Source organism: Salvelinus namaycush, chromosome 21, assembly GCF_016432855.1.
Source record: "Salvelinus namaycush isolate Seneca chromosome 21, SaNama_1.0, whole genome shotgun sequence".
Classification (NCBI taxonomy): domain Eukaryota; kingdom Metazoa; phylum Chordata; class Actinopteri; order Salmoniformes; family Salmonidae; genus Salvelinus; species Salvelinus namaycush.
In genome coordinates this window covers 31462790-31480236 of record NC_052327.1, presented here as the reverse complement: position 1 = coordinate 31480236, position 17447 = coordinate 31462790, and the positions used below count along the sequence as shown (strand labels likewise).

Below are 17447 nucleotides of genomic sequence, written 5' to 3'. Positions count from 1 at the left end.
GACACATCCATATCAATGAGCTAATGAGGTGCGATTTCACCTGGCATAGAAAATGTGCTCTCTTGTCAGGACACTGTTGTTCAGAGGAGCTAGCCAACAACACAGCTAACACAATCACTTCAAACAAGCTGGAAAGATAGCAAACTAGCTGCACTTTGTTTCCTTTTACCTTTTTTTTATTTACATTTCTTTGTATATATCCATAAAGATTATTCTGGCTGGTTCATGATTTTGACAGGCTGAGAAACACTGCCTGCCTGTCTGTCTTGTCCTGACTCCTACACGTTCATTACTATGGGACAGGTGGAGATCGACTTTGAATATTGAAACAATGTTTGTAACGACTCTCGTCGAAAGGAGTGGACCAAAGCGCAGCGTGGAAAGTGTTCATGATATTTTTTATTTTTTTAAACACTCAAACAAAATAACCAAAGTGAAAACGGAAGCGCACAGTTCTGTAAGGCAAATAAACTATACAGAAAACAAGATCCCACAAAACCCAAACGGAAAATGACAACTTATATATGATCCCCAATCAGAGACAACGATACAGCTGCCTCTGATTGGGAACCACACTCGGCCAAAACAAAGAAATAGAAAACATAAAGTTTCCCACCCGAGTCACACCCTGACCTAACCAAACATAGAGAATAATAGGGATCTCTAAGGTCAGGGCATGACAATGTTGCAAATTTTGGAGAAACAGACAGCAAGGTTTATACAAACCTTCGCTTTGAAAACTAAACCTTAGTCTAAAAGAAATTTGAGATAATGTCTAGATGCTTGTTATAGTGGAGATTAAAAATTATTAAAACACTTTGAAATTTGACATTTGGAAGAACACCAAAATGTCACGTTTGATTAACATGGAAACAGTCTAAGACTGTGAGAGCTAGTTGCATCGTGGTGACTTTGTCACCAGGAACATCAGATTCTATGCTAAATAAATAGATAAGCATTAGCAGAGACTCAGCACCGTTGATCAATTGCCCTACGAATCTGACCAGTAAGCCCTGCGCTCGCTTTTGTTAGCGTAACATAATGAAACAATGTTGCAAATGTCTATTGCTCGAGCACTTTTGTGTACACTGTGTATAAGCCATTTTGTAATTAGCAACAGTTTATATTTTAAGCCTCTGTCAGTGCCACGCGTTAGTTTGGAGATTTGAATGTGAGATGGAGATTGAGGATGGAGATTGTTTACCGTAACTGCATCGAGAGGTCGTGTTATAGTAAGCAATAACATTTATAGAAGCCATACAAGTAGCCTAACGGATGTTTTCGATTGTGGGCTTTTTGTTGAGTAAATATGGTAGGCTGCTAGGGTTGTGGTGACTGGTCTAATTTGGTCTATGAATGAAGCCAGAGTTGATATGTCACATGTGCATATTTTGTATTTATGCATCTAGGCTGATTTGCTCCTCTCTTTCTCGGCATATACTCTCCCCAGTTATGATATGTTCGTGAGATTCTTGGGGAGGCAGGCTATGGCCATCTTTTTAGCGTTGATTTGATGTAGCCTGTAGGCCTACTTGCTGTTTGCAATGGCATGGTAGGAGAACCCGTTGCATGCAGCACTTTGAATTCATGGCGACTTTGTGTAAGGTCTAAATCCTGTAGGGTGCTACAGCACACACACTCACTCACACACTCTGAGTATTGATGATTGATCATGGAGATATCAGAGGAGAGGGCAGTAGATAAGTCATATTTAGACATCGCATATCATTTAATTTAATAGTTCTATTTCACGTCACGCATTTCATATAAATCATTTATTATAATTGACTGGTTTCTCGCCATTAGTTAGCTCAGGAAAGAGAATGGGTTTGGGGAGGATATGGCGGTAAATCTCGGTGACGGTCCCTGCTATTAAACCCTAGACAGGAATCAGCCTGTCTTAACAGTGATCTTAATGTGTAAAGGGGGATAATGTTCTGTGTGCTTTGTATGTAGGCTACCCGATGGTCACACGTGTTATAACTGGCTTATATTCTTAGCGTGTTCACCCCAACCCACTACCAAGGAGAGCTATCGCTGGGGTTGCACAGACTCCACACACCCATACACACGCATACACGCATACACACCCATACACACCCATACACACCCATACACACCCATACACACGCATACACACCCATACACACGCATACACACCCATACAAACCCATACACATGCATACACACGCATACACACCCATACACACCCATATACACCCATACACACCCATACACACGCATACACACCCATACACACCCATACACACGCATACACACCCATACACACGCATACACACCCATACACACCCATACACACGCATACACACTCATACACACGCATACACACCAATACACACCCATACACACCCATACACACGCATACACACCCATACACACCCATACACACGCATCAGTGTATTAAGATTCCATACTATTGCCCAGCAGCATGTAATTCATACAAAAAGTCTTATGTCTTATGATTTGACATACTGAGTACACAGTACATTACAGTACAGTATAGTACAGTATAGGTCTGGGCACGTGAGAGGATTTTGGCATGAGCTGGATTTGAGAAACCCCATCAACATAAATCCTATACCACCAATCAATCAATGCATTGGTTTCACAACGGGAGGATTGGGTCACACCTGATCTCACAATCTGAAATATACCTGGAATTTACTTAGAACTTGGCATATCATGTGATTACTTGTTTTGTTTGAGATTCATTGAAATAAGTACCATTTTTGCAACAGGTACCATTTTGTATCAGGTAAGTAAGGATTATGTTGAGTTCCATTGTACCCATGGTAAAATGTCAATGTAGCCATAGTTGTAAATATCATATTTTTACCAGCTGAAATAGGACAGTAGGATAATGTGTTACAGACTCAAGAAAATTAGACACACCTATGAATGTGCACTCCATTTGTCTGTCTGAGTGTGTCTAATTTCTGTCTATTTATCTTATGCATGGATATATCCACACAGCTCTACACACAGAAGACTCTAGTCTAACTATCTAGTCAGCATCAGTATCAATAACCAGAAAGGCAACATTTAGAGAGCAGCACTCAGACTTACATCAACGAGATTAAGATCAAATAAACTCAAATGTCTGGCGCAGGGACCAACCACAGCTCCATAAACACACACTCACTTCTACAACCTCTGATGTATGGGTTTACCAACTGCAGCTGTGTGTGTGTGTGTGTGTGTGTGTGTGTGTGTGTGTGTGTGTGTGTGTGTGTGTGTGTGTGTGTGTGTGTGTGTGTGTGTGTGTGTGTGTGTGTGTGTGTGTGTGTGTGTGTGTGTGTATGTGTGTGTGTGCGTGTGCACGTGTGTGTGAGCGTGCATGCATGTGTGTGGTCTTATTCTAGGTCAAAGTCAAGGTCAGTAGATATACAGTCTGATAGACAACATAGTGCACCACGTCACTTGACTGTTGATTATTCCATCCACTCTACAAACTCTTCCCACAACTACAATACATCACTGATTAGGCTGCATTCCTCCCAGATCCACTCCACATAGCTGTGTCAGTAGTCAGGTGGAAAATATGCAGCACAAGCACAGTCAGGTTGGCTAGTTGTTTAAATGATTGTTTAAATGACAGATATAATGATGGGAAACTAAATCTAGTATCTAGTAATGATTCCATGGAACATACGTGTGAGCTTATTGGAAAGTGGGTAAGGTGTGGCAGGTCTGAGGTGTGGCAGGTCTGAGATGTGGCAGTTTGTGTCTGCAGGGGGTAATAGCTAGTCAACTGTTAACACTTGAGTTCTGGGGAGAGATTCTAAGGCTGTTTCCTATATGTGCAGCTCATACCTTTTTCACATTACCGTGGTGATCCAAATTATACTGTGCTGGCTTAGATATGTTCTTTTCATATTGCGAGAGCTTGGGACTATACATTTCTATCTACATTTTTGTCAATATTGAGTTAAAGTTGCCTTGTTCTGTTTATTGTTCTCTACCTATATAGTACTCGAAATACCCAAACTCAATGTTGTTAAGTTCAAAAGAATGCAAGATAAAAATTGCTGACACGATTCAAACTAACGAGGTTTTGGAACTTTAAAGCCAATTATCTCAGAATCATCTTTTTGCAGATAGAACATTATATTCCCAAGCTCTCAATTGTCCTTCCCCACACAATTCCATGTACTGTATTAAGCTATTTGGATAAAGATATCTCCCCCAAACTCCCTGCATAATAAAGTCAATGGTTCTCCAGGAGTGTTGCTGGTGTAACTTAAGCAGACCTTCCTGGGGGCTCTGCTGAGGTTGTCAGGGTCCAGTAGGTAGACTGAGTCTTTGGTTCCCAGCAGCAGCCTGCCTCTCTCCTCATCCAACAACACAGCGTGGGAATGGAGACCATCAGTAGGACTCAGGAACACTGATACACTACCACCCTGGACCAGCTCTGAGAGAGAGAGAGAGAGAGAGAGAGAGAGAGAGAGAGAGAGAGAGAGAGAGAGAGAGAGAGAGAGAGAGAGAGAGAGAGAGAGAGAGAGAGAGAGAGAGAGAGAGAGAGAGAGAGAGAGAGAGAGAGAGAGAGAGAGAGAGAGAGAGAGAGAGAGAGAGAGAGAGAGAGAGAGAGAGAGAGAGAGAGAGAGAGAGAGAGAGAGAGAGAGAGAGAGAGAGAGAGCAGACTTAGATACACACATTCTGATGCATGGAAAAAGTTTGGTTTGTTGCTCTTGTCTCACGGTTCAACACCTTAACTGGATGGGGAGACTGAAAATCCTTCTAATGCATTGTGTGTGTGTGTGTGTGTGTGTGTGTGTGTGTGTGTGTGTGTGTGTGTGTGTGTGTGTGTGTGTGTGTGTGTGTGTGTGTGTGTGTGTGTGTCTATGTGTGTACACACACCCACATAGACTGTAGACTACAGACTGAGAGATGTTAATGCATGGGCATGCTACACTTACATTACAATAAGGCATACTCAGATAACAGTGGGTATTATCTTCGTACGGTGACAGTGTTAAAGATGCCAGGCTCAACCCACAGAGTTATTGACTGGCTGTAGATGGAGATCAGATGAGGAAGAGTCAGTGGGTTTGTCCTCATTCAACTCCATACCTGCAGCATCATCAATAACCCACTATCACCATTGTCATAGATCCCTGACATCTTCACTCAACCTCCAGATGGTTAAACCTGACTGTTGAACTGATGTCACATATCTGTCAAGACTAGGATCAGATTGAACCCTGATCAACGTTACAGTTTGAGTACAGGGGGGGAATAGCTCCAATAATTCCATACACTAATCCCTCGTGCACACCGGTTGTGTCAAACTGTACGGCATAAATCCATTTATTTAATTGGGAGGCAATCAGCACTGCTGCGACTCATCTGCCGGACTAGCGTGCAGTGTGCCGCATGTGTTGGATTTTTAAAACTTGTGTGTTGCTTTACCGTGTGGTACCAGTAGTAAACCACCGAAGAAGTTGCTAACGTGTAGCCTGATTCATTTTGTTGTGATGCGGCCCATGGATTGTGAAGACTAAGTAAAATGTACAGTACGGTAATAACCTGTGTGCATGTGGCGTAATCCATACACCTTAGCGCCTGCCCTCCACCCCTAAGTCAACCTTGAATATCTCTTGCTCATCCATTAATACTTTTTCTTGAGTGAAAAACAATAAAATAAATAAAATGAGGGCTGAGTGTCAACGACAGACCAGTGAGAGGTATTTATGCATGTTTTCATGTCCATTCAAACGTTATTTTATGCAGCACATACATTGACTAAATATTTCAAGAAATCAAGTTTGGGAGGAGAGTACTTTTCTTGTTCGGAGTAATTGATTTGGGTGAGTTTCCCAAAACCACCGTAGGTAACATGGTACTTTACTTCTCTTACCTGACCCAGACTCAAGCACACACGCTCACGCACGCACACACACACACACACGCGCGAGCACACACACACACACACACACACACACACACACACACACACACACACACACACACACACACACACACACACACACACACACACACACACACACACACACACACACCCTACCTCACCCCTGACTCCCCCACATAGAGGTGATGTTGACTTTGTTTCTATGCTGGGTGAATGAAGGCTGGTGACTCCAGAGATCTCAGTGTGTGTGTGTGTGTGTGGGGGGGGGGGGGTTACTCACAACCAATATTTAAAGTTTTAGACCCCTCCCTCAACCCCTAATACCTCCTCCTACACACTCACACACTCATTTATCTCTTTCTCTCTATTTCTCACAAACACACACACACACGCATGCAGAGCCCCTATGCCCTCTCAACACTAAACCTACCGAGAGGTCGGCCGTGCTAGCCCTTGGTTAACTCTGTAATCTGCACTGTAAACACACAGCAATGGGAACCCAGGGATAGACCCTGCTTAGCATCACTGTTAGCACTTAGCTTAGCGCGCTGGGCTCCAGTCATGCCCCCCCCCTCTCTCTGCAGTCACTCCCCAGGGAGGTGAGCCCTCAGCCCCATTCAGCAGCCCCTGATTACTGGTTTATTTGAGTTAGATAGCATATCACGCTGGTCAGCGGCTAGCATTAGGCCTTAAGATAACCCCACTGATGGACTGGTGTGTGTGTGTGTGTGTGCGTGTGCGTGTGACAGCTACAGTGCCACAGCCCAGGGTGTGGTAACTATGGTGACTAAAATTCTTCCTATTCTCTCCTCCCTATCCAGTTTTCTGAGGATGGGAATCAACAGTGACAGAATAGTTTGGTCACACTTTATTTGGAGAGTCCGGATGATCCATCTGTAGATGTCTACAGATGGTCATACTATCAACAAACTATATGTTGATAAGCAACGGCTTGCTAAGGTTAGGGTTAGGTTTAGAATAAGGGTTAACTAAGGGTTAAGGCTAGGGTTAGGATAAGGGTTAGGATAAGGGTTAAGGATAAGGGTTAAGGTTAAGGATCTGCGTTAAGGTTAAGGTTAGCAGATAGTTAGTTTAAATCTTACTTACAGTCTGTAGATAGTCTGTAGAGAATCTGAAGTTAATTAGATCATGGCGTTAAAACCTTAAAATCTTTAGTAAAACTAAATCAATGCCATGTTAAACATTATTTTTAATTAGTGTCACACCAGTCTTCGCTTTGGCTCCGCTCCCACTCCTATGCAGCTCAGTAGATCAGCGACGCCGGCCTTCCAGCTGCTGCCGAACCTGCTGCTGGCAAACGCCCTTCACTCATCAACCCCGGACTTGTAACTTCATCATTACACACACCTGGTTCCAATCCCCACTCTATCACTGTATACTGTATATACTCCCTCTGTCATTTGTCTTTTTCGGTAATTGTAAATGTTGCTTGTTTTCCTCAGTACTTTATTATTTTGCACTTTGGGTTTCATCCCGCTTATATACAGTATATATATTTTGTGCTTTAATAAATGTAGTAGTTCTAAACCTGCGACTGTCTCATCCTCTATACACTTTTGACAGATAGGAATGTCATCACTAGCGTAAGGGTTAACACTCCCGCTATACTGTATAGGAACACTGTGAAAATATCAGAGAGCCATCGACCCATCAAACTATGCAAGAGAAAGGAATTAGCTAAAGCGTGGCTCAGACAATTCCAGACATGGAAGTGTTCCTCTAGCGAAGAGAGATGGAGAACGTGGCTTTACAGTTACATAGAATTCCTAGCTATAAAGAAAAGTGCTTGTCCTGTTCTGGGTCAGAATGTAGGTTATGGAACTGATTGACATGAGTTAATAGAGAGAGCCAGTCAGATTAACTCTGTAGAATATATCCGATATTATTTCATAAACTAAACTGTCCTAATATATTATCCTATTATCCTAATATATTATCCTATAATGTTACATTATAGCCAAACTGTCCCTCTTGTACATTGGCAAGGAGCCACTAGTATGACAGTAGCACATTTACCCTCATTCTGTCGTCACAGCTCATGTCAGGTTTTTGGAAATACACACAAAAACAATAACAAAGTCTGCTGTGATAATATTAAGATTATCTTTGGATCATTTTGCTGTGTGTCATTGGACGGGAGCCGTACTGTAGCCATACAGTATATTTTTATGATGGATCCGCACAGACACTGAGAGAGAGGTTTCAGAGCACTAGAGCTAGGGCTGGCATATCAGAGGACCTTGAATGATTGTTCTCCCTCTTGGAAAATCCTGAACTCTTTCACCTCTGTTAGAGTAGAGGTGAAACATTGGCTGATGGTTATTGAGAGGAAAGTTCACTGAGAATCAGCTTTCTGAAATCCAGTTCATTAAGACAGGGATGAGGTGTGTGTTTGAAGCGTGTGATCATGAAGGGATGACGATGCTTTGGAGGAGTGCATTCAATCGGATATGATTGACTTTGATGGAATTTGACTTTACCAACTGTGTTTTCAGAGAGGGGGTGATGTTGTTTTTGAAGTGTGAGTTCAATCAGTAATGATTTTGCTTTGATGGATTTCATCCTTCACTCCTCTTGACAGAGGCAACCTAACATGGAGCTGTACTGACACCCCAAAGCCTGAGGGCAGAGAGGTTAATACACTCTCAGATGGCTTTCAGGTGTGGTTTTCGGAACTCTGGTGCATTTACCCCATTAGTTCTGTTCGTTTGGACTGGTAAGAACATTCTATCCTCACATTCTATCCTCACTCGGGAGCACACTAAACAATGCACCGTGGTTCGCTCAAAAAGGGTGGTCTCGGTCCGATTAAATTCGTACCACGGTGCGGTTTGCTGCTGGTGAGAACACATGTCCGGACCAAACAAAGGAAAATAACCAGAGTAGCGCATTATTTAGCATCTGATGAAATGCACGCAGTGTCATAACTTGAGATCTCTAAACTATTCCGTGAGTATCAGCACATTTATGAGCGCATCTGATTATTAGTGCAGACAGGGGCAATAACGGTGATACCGGTTACTGAATATATTCTATTCACACAGCAGTTAGAGCAGCTATTGTGCTGTTTCCTCCCACATGTTGTTGGAAGACCAAAGCGAAAGTAATATGAAGATTGGGACACACAAGTGATGCTTCATGATAATCATAAATGGATTTAACGTGAGCATTTTGGTCCAATAAACAAATGACTGTAATATATTAGTTATGCTGAATTATATGGGGTGACAGGTAGCTTAGTGGTTAGAGCGTTGGGCCAGTAACCGAAAGGTTGCTAGATCGAATTCCCCGAGCTGACAAGGTAAAAATCTGTTGTTCTGTGCCTGAACAAGGCAGTTAACCCACTGTTCCTAGGACGTCACTGTAAATAAGAATTTGTTCTTAACTGACTTGCCTAGTTAAATAAAAATATGGCTCATGTTTTCAACTGGAATGAAACAATGCAAGCTGCAGAGCTGAACATTCATATTTCTACAGGCCAATTTCCTACATAAATAGTGTTTATTAAGGCAGTTATTATTCCTACTCAATGTATGTACTACAATGTATTTATGTTGTAAACTATCTACATGTAAAGGAGCATATATTTTCAGCCATGCTGGGTTTGTAAGAGACTCGGCCAGGGCAGGAGGTTAGGGGGTGAGAGTTGGAATTGGGGTGAGGGGGTTTGTATAGGGGTTAGAGTAGTGAATGTGAAATTGTGAGTGATGAATTTGTGTTGGGGGTTTAGGGGTTATGAGTTAGATCAGGGTTTGGTGGTCAGGGTTGAAGTATGGGTTGCAGTGGGGTTGAAGTAGGGGTTGCAGTGGGCTTGCAGTGGGGTTGAAGTAGGGGTTGCAGTGGGGTTGCAGTGGGGTTGAAGTAGGGGTTGCAGTGGGTTTGATGTAGGGGTTAAAGTAGGGGTTGAAGTAGGGGTTGAAGTGGGGTTGAAGTAGGGGTTGAAGTAGGGGTTGCAGTGGGGTTGCAGTGGGGTTGAAGTAGGGGTTGCAGTAGGGGTTGCAGTGGGGTTGAAGTGGGGTTGAAGTAGGGGTTGCAGTGGGGTTGCAGTGGGGTTGAAGTAGGGATTGCAGTGGGGTTGCAGTGGGGTTGAAGTAGGGGTTGCAGTGGGGTTGCAGTGGGGTTGAAGTAGGGGTTGAAGTAGGGGTTGAAGTAAGGGTTGCAGTGGGGTTGCAGTGGGGTTGAAGTAGGGGTTGCAGTGGGGTTGCAGTGGGGTTGAAGTAGGGGTTGCAGTGGGGTTGCAGTGGGGTTGAAGTAGGGGTTGAAGTAGGGGTTGCAGTGGGGTTGCAGTGGGGTTGAAGTGGGGTTGCAGTGGGGGTTGCTGTGGGGTTGCAGTGGGGTTGATGTAGGGGTTGCAGTGGGGTTGAAGTAGGGGTTGCAGTGGGCTTGCAGTGGGGTTGAAGTAGGGGTTGCAGTGGGGTTGCAGTGGGGTTGAAGTAGGGGTTGCAGTGGGTTTGATGTAGGGGTTGAAGTGGGGTTGAAGTAGGGGTTGCAGTGGGGTTGCAGTGGGGTTGAAGTAGGGGTTGCAGTGGGGTTGCAGTGGGGTTGAAGTAGGGATTGCAGTGGGGTTGCAGTGGGGTTAAAGTAGGGGTTGCAGTGGGGTTGCAGTGGGGTTGAAGTAGGGGTTGAAGTAGGGGTTGAAGTAGGGGTTGCAGTGGGGTTGCAGTGGGGTTGAAGTAGGGGTTGCAGTGGGGTTGCAGTGGGGTTGAAGTAGGGGTTGCAGTGGGGTTGCAGTGGGGTTGAAGTAGGGGTTGAAGTAGGGGTTGAAGTAGGGGTTGCAGTGGGGTTGCAGTGGGGTTGAAGTAGGGATTGCAGTGGGGTTGCAGTGGGGTTGAAGTAGGGGTTGCAGTGGGGTTGCAGTGGGGTTGAAGTAGGGGTTGCAGTGGGGTTGCAGTGGGGTTGAAGTAGGGTTGAAGTAGGGGTTGAAGTAGGGGTTGCAGTGGGGTTGAAGTGGGGTTGAAGTGGGGTTGAAGTAGGGGTTGCAGTGGGGTTGCAGTGGGGTTGAAGTAGGGATTGCAGTGGGGTTGCAGTGGGGTTGAAGTAGGGGTTGCAGTGGGGTTGAAGTAGGGGTTGAAGTAGGGGTTGCAGTGGGGTTGAAGTAGGGGTTGCAGTGGGGTTGAAGTAGGGGTTGAAGTAGGGGTTTCAGTGGGGTTGCAGTGGGGTTGAAGTAGGGGTTGCAGTGGGGTTGAAGTAGGGGTTGAAGTAGTGGTTGCAGTGGGGTTGAAGTAGGGATTGAAGTAGGGGTTGAAGTGGGGTTGAAGTAGGGGTTGCAGTGGGGTTGAAGTAGGGTTGCAGTGGGGTTGAAGTAGGGGTTGAAGTAGGGGTTTCAGTGGGGTTGCAGTGGGGTTGAAGTAGGGGTTGCAGTGGGGTTGAAGTAGGGGTTGAAGTAGTGGTTGCAGTGGGGTTGAAGTAGGGATTGAAGTAGGGGTTGAAGTGGGGTTGAAGTAGGGGTTGCAGTGGGGTTGAAGTAGGGTTGCAGTGGGGTTGAAGTAGGGGTTGAAGTAGGGGTTGAAGTAGGGGTTGCAGTGGGGTTGAAGTAGGGGTTGAAGTAGGGGTTGCAGTGGGGTTGAAGTAGGGGTTGCAGTGGGGTTGAAGTAGGGGTTGCAGTGAGGTTGCAGTGGGGTTGAAGTAGGGGTTGCTGTGGGGTTGCAGTGGGGTTGATGTAGGGGTTGCAGTGGGGTTGAAGTACGGGTTGAAGTAGGGTTGAAGTAGGGGTTGCTGTGGGGTTGCAGTGGGTTTGATGTAGGGGTTGCAGTGGGGTTGAAGTAGAGGTTGAAGTAGGGTTGAAGTAGGGTTGAAGTAGGGGTTGCAGTGGGGTTGATGTAGGGGTTGCAGTGGGGTTGAATTAGGGGTTGAAGTAGGGGTTGCAGGGGGGTTGCAGTGGGGTTGCACAGACACCAGGGCGTTAGAGGAAAGCTTGTAATGAGGTTGTATGAGTGGTTTGGGAGTTTGCGCTACTGTAGGGTTTTTGTTAGAGTTCAAATGTTATTTTTGCTTTGGAGCTAAAATGGGTTTTTAAGGAGCCATAGCTCAAAACAAACACAGTCTCTAGTTTACCCAACGCTAAACACACTGACACACACAGAGGACCACAGCTACCCCAGACCCAGACCCAGGCCCAGGCCCAGGCCCAGACCCAGGCCCAGACCCAGACCCAGACCCAGACCCAGACCCAGCTGAGCTGCATACTTCACTGAAGACCTTCATGATATACGCATACTAATTCTTATTTCTGTATAAATATAGAACTCTATGAAGTACATATGTATTTAAAACTAATTAAATGTTTGCATATTCATCACCTTTCACTATAACTGCTTCAGAGATTTAACATGTTAACAGGGTGGAAATTACATTTACCTTACTGAAGAGACTAAAATGGTGAACACTGTGGAGGCTAAAAAGAGTGTATGTAGAGTTATTGTAGTTGTATAACATGATAAACACAACCCAACAGTATGGACCCCTGACATCACTCTCTCTGTTTTCAAGTGATATATCACGCCTCATATCTATTAACACAGTGACCAATGGAGCTTTTATGTGTTGTATGTGTGTATGTGTGTTCTGATAACAGTTGTGATCCCTATGGTCGAACTCACAGGAGCCGAAAAGAAAGCTGAAGAAAGACAACGAAAAGAAAGGGAAGAAGAGAGAGCTAGAAGTCAGAACAATCATCTGGACAGTGGGCCAGAGAACGGCTCATTTATGGGTAATTCACCGCAGCTGAGGATAGAAAATACTGCAGGTAGCTGGTGTTAACATAGAGGAGTAGTTGAAGTAGCTGGCACGATGATAGAGAAATAGCTGTTGTGTGTGTTGCACTGCTGCATATACAGTATTATGTTCTACCTCTGTTGTAGATATCATATTATGACTTTGTAGATGTGGCGGTAATTTCTTGGTTAAAGCACACGACCAACAACCCATGCCAACCTAAAGTTAGACCGCTGGTACCCAACATGGAGGACCTGCTTGTGGGTCGTAGCTAGTTCATCCTCCCAGCTAAAGCATCTATTAAAACTAGCAGAATCAAATTCATGTGGTTAAGTCACATATTAAACATGATTCTTTAATTTGTCCTAAATAATAGCCATCACTCGGCCATCAGTGCATTAGCATGTCATTATTGTACCATATATCCTAGTCTCTTACCTTTGTAGCTGAGTTTGACTCTGGGTACATTCTGTTTGACACTTTCTTCAGAGGGCAGGAGGACTAGCAGTATTATCCCCAGAAGCAGCAGCCCTGGGTGGGCTAGAGACAGCCTAATCCTCCCCTGACTTCTCCCGAACAGCCTCTCACCCTGGCTCCTCTCCCAAGGATCAGGATTTGTTCCTCCAGTCTTCATGATGAGAGATGTTTTCTTCTCTCTTCTGCTACTGTTCCTCAACCGTCCTGAAAGGAGGAGGAAAGCAATGTCAGGAGTTAAAGAGTTAAGGGAGGTCTCTCTCTTCTCTCTCTTCCTCTCTTTCTACCTCTCGCATCCTCTCTCTATTCCTGTGTGTGTGTGTGTGTGTGTGTGTGTGTGTGTGTGTGTGTGTGTGTGTGTGTGTGTGTGTGTGTGTGTGTGTGTGTGTGTGTGTGTGTGTGTGTGTGTGTGTGTGTGTGTGTGTGTGTGTGTGTGTGAGAGAGTATTCAGCTGTTTCTACATGGTACCCTATAGGCATGCTGTTCTCTGTACCAGGCCTACATCAGCTGTTGCCTGTCCCTGCCTCTCCTATTGTGTCCATCTACATCTGTTTAACCAAAACAAAAGGTCAGGCCAACAAAACCAGCCGTCGTCTTTCACACATCCATCCTCCTTTCTAAAGTCTCTCTCTCCTCGCTTCTCTCCCGCTCTCCTTCTCTATCTGTCTCTTTCTTTCACACATCCATCCTCCTTTCTAAAGTCTCTCTCTCCTCGCTTCTCTCCCGCTCTCCTTTTCTATCTGTCTCTTTCTTTCACACATCCATCCTCCTTTCTAAAGTCTCTCTCTCCTCGCTTCTCTCCAGCTCTCCTTCTCTATCTGTCTCTTTCTTTCACACATCCATCCTCCTTTCTAAAGTCTCTCTCTCCTCGCTTCTCTCCCGCTCTCCTTCTCTATCTGTCTCTTTCTTTCACACATCCATCCTCCTTTCTAAAGTCTCTCTCTCCTCGCTTCTCTCCCTGCTCTCCTTCTCTATCTGTCTCTTTCTTTCACACATCCATCCTCCTTTCTAAAGTCTCTCTCTCCTCGCTTCTCTCCCGCTCTCCTTCTCTATCTGTCTCTTTCTTTCACACATCCATCCTCCTTTCTAAAGTCTCTCTCTCCTCGCTTCTCTCCCGCTCTCCTTCTCTATCTGTCTCTTTCTTTCACACATCCATCCTCCTTTCTAAAGTCTCTCTCTCCTCGCTTCTCTCCCGCTCTCCTTCTCTATCTGTCTCTTTCTTTCACACATCCATCCTCCTTTCTAAAGTCTCTCTCTCCTCGCTTCTCTCCCGCTCTCCTTCTCTATCTGTCTCTTTCTTTCACACATCCATCCTCCTTTCTAAAGTCTCTCTCTCCTCGCTTCTCTCCCGCTCTCCTTCTCTATCTGTCTCTTTCTTTCACACATCCATCCTCCTTTCTAAAGTCTCTCTCTCCTCGCTTCTCTCCCGCTCTCCTTCTCTATCTGTCTCTTTCTTTCACACATCCATCCTCCTTTCTAAAGTCTCTCTTCCTCGCTTCTCTCCCGCTCTCCTTCTCTATCTGTCTCTTTCTTTCACACATCCATCCTCCTTTCTAAAGTCTCTCTCTCCTCGCTTCTCTCCCGCTCTCCTTCTCTATCTGTCTCTTTCTTTCACACATCCATCCTCCTTTCTAAAGTCTCTCTCTCCTCGCTTCTCTCCCGCTCTCCTTCTCTATCTGTCTCTTTCTTTCACACATCCATCCTCCTTTCTAAAGTCTCTCTCTCCTCGCTTCTCTCCCGCTCTCCTTCTCTATCTGTCTCTTTCTTTCACACATCCATCCTCCTTTCTAAAGTCTCTCTCTCCTCGCTTCTCTCCCGCTCTCCTTCTCTATCTGTCTCTTTCTTTCACACATCCATCCTCCTTTCTAAAGTCTCTCTCTCCTCGCTTCTCTCCGCTCTCCTTCTCTATCTGTCTCTTTCTTTCACACATCCATCCTCCTTTCTAAAGTCTCTCTCTCCTCGCTTCTCTCCCGCTCTCCTTCTCTATCTGTCTCTTTCTTTCACACATCCATCCTCCTTTCTAAAGTCTCTCTCTCCTCGCTTCTCTCCCGCTCTCCTTCTCTATCTGTCTCTTTCTTTCACACATCCATCCTCCTTTCTAAAGTCTCTCTCTCCTCGCTTCTCTCCCGCTCTCCTTCTCTATCTGTCTCTTTCTTTCACACATCCATCCTTCTTTCTAAAGTCTCTCTCTCCTCACTTCTCTCCCGCTCTCCTTCTCTATCTGTCTCTTTCTTTCACACATCCATCCTTCTTTCTAAAGTCTCTCTCCTCGCTTCTCTCCCGCTCTCCTTCTCTATCTGTCTCTTTCTTTCTCATGCTAAACTCTTTTCATTATGTATAGATGTAGGGCTTAAATTTGAGCCAGTTTGCAACAGCAGGAAAATAATACTGCAGCAACAGGAAATGTGAATTATTATGTGGATTATAATTAATCAACCTTTTTTGTAGGGGTTGATAAATGTCTAAAAATTCTTTATGAAAATTACAACATTTAGAAGCCTTTTAAAACTTGAAATAACTACAAGTTTGCATTACAATTCCTGCAACAACATGATGATCAAATTAAGATATGGTATCTGTACCTAAATGCCAAAATGATTCTAGCCCATGGTTCTGCATTAGGCTGATGGCCCAGTCTCAGAGAGCTGTTAAGACCAAGTTTATACCAATAATACTGCCGTTAGACAGGACGGATGGATAGAGAGTACAGCAAAGTGTTTAGGGGCAGCCTACGGTGAGAGGACATTGACTTATTGGTTATTGTTTAGTCAGTAGAGGTTCAGAGGTGACACTAGGGGTGAGACTAAGGGTGACACAAGGGGAGAGACCTGTAGGGCTGAGTAACTAATAACACTGCAGTGTCCTCTCATAACGTTCGGTATTTCCTTGCAGTGATACATCCCACATATTCCATCTTGTTAATGATTAACTAACCAATCACAAATGAAGGTTTCAGAATGCAGATCCTCCCCTCTCTCACCGTCTCTCTTTCACTACCTCCCTCTCTCTCCTCCCTCTCTCACTCTCTCTCTGCCCCCCCCCCCCCCCCACACACACACACAGATAACATACATCAACCTGTCTAGGTTGAACATAAATAATGTCAGACTAAATTAATGAATGTGATTCATTCTACATACACATTCTATAACAGAAAACATTTATCCAAGTTACCAAGTTAGATAGAAAGCAAAAGAGAGAGAGGGAGAGAGAGAGAGAGGGAGAGAGAGAGAGAGAGAGAGAGAAAGAGAGAGAGAGAGAAAGAGAGAGAGAGAGAGAGAGAGAGAGAGAGAGAGAGAGAGAGAGAGAGAGAGAGAGAGAGAGAGAGAGAGAGAGAGAGAGAGAAAGAGAGAGAGTTAAATGGAATGTATCCCCAAATTGGCAGAGATACACCATATCATCCCTGTTTAGACAAACAGGAATCAGAGCTGAGGCAGTACAACTAGCTCTCACAGTCTCAAGTCAGAATTAGACGTTCATCTATGTTTCTCAAACGTCACATTTCGAAGTAGTTCCAAGTGTCAAATTTCAAAAGTGATTATGGTTAAGTTTAGGCATTAACTCCAAACTTTTAAGGTTAGGGTTAAGTTTAGGCATTAACTCAGAAGTCTTAAGGTTATGCATTAACTGCGAATGGTTAAGGTAAGGGTTAAGGTTTGGGGTAGAAACAACTTTCTATCGCTGGATTGGAACCAGAGTATGTGAGCGGAGCAGAGCTGGACCGGAGCGAGGTGCGGAGCGTGCCCGATTTGACTGGAGTGCGGAGCCAGATTCCCAAAGGCTGGAGAGTTGGCCTTTTCACCCGCTCCAATTTCGCTCCAGTAGCACTCCAGTAGCGCTCACTTCACAAGCTCAGGGCATGCCCGGCCCAGCATGCATTTGTAGTCTACTTGTGTGCTGCGATAGCCCCTTGTGTGCTGCGATAGCCCCTTGCTTTAGCTACTGTCATGGAGTTTGGAGTTAAATATTTTCATAAAGAAACTGATAATACACACAGGTGCTAAATCAAGGTGACTTACAAAGATGAGGACCAAGAGCAAGAGAGGGAGTGTGGTGATGTAGTGTCCACCACTAAATAATCATTGTGGAATCTGAAAACACATGTATATCGAAAGCATGATGGTGTATTTACTGCGTGCACTTGCTAAAAGAAAGGAACGAGGTGGGTAGATAACTAAGTGTGTCATTGTAGCAAAATATTTATTAAACAAAAATCTGATCTCTTAAACATTTAGTTAATTTTTGTTCTACATTTTTTTAATGTTTGTAATTTAGCAGACACCCTTATCCAGAGCGAGTGCATACATTTTCGATTATCTATACAATAGGCCATAATTGATTTTGACCC

General features: G+C 44.5%; 1 protein-coding gene across 1 annotated transcript in view; it reads right to left on the bottom strand.

Annotated features, from left to right (window-relative positions):
- Positions 1-17447, bottom strand: part of LOC120065852 (semaphorin-3D-like) — a 70125-nt gene that overhangs the window by 30227 nt on the left and 22451 nt on the right. Inside the window, exons 2-3 of the mRNA XM_039016900.1 lie at positions 13064-13306; positions 4272-4432 (exon numbers count right to left, since the gene is read on the bottom strand). Of these exons, the coding sequence (XP_038872828.1) occupies positions 4272-4432; positions 13064-13306 (404 nt within the window). The remainder of the gene's footprint in view (positions 1-4271; positions 4433-13063; positions 13307-17447) is intronic.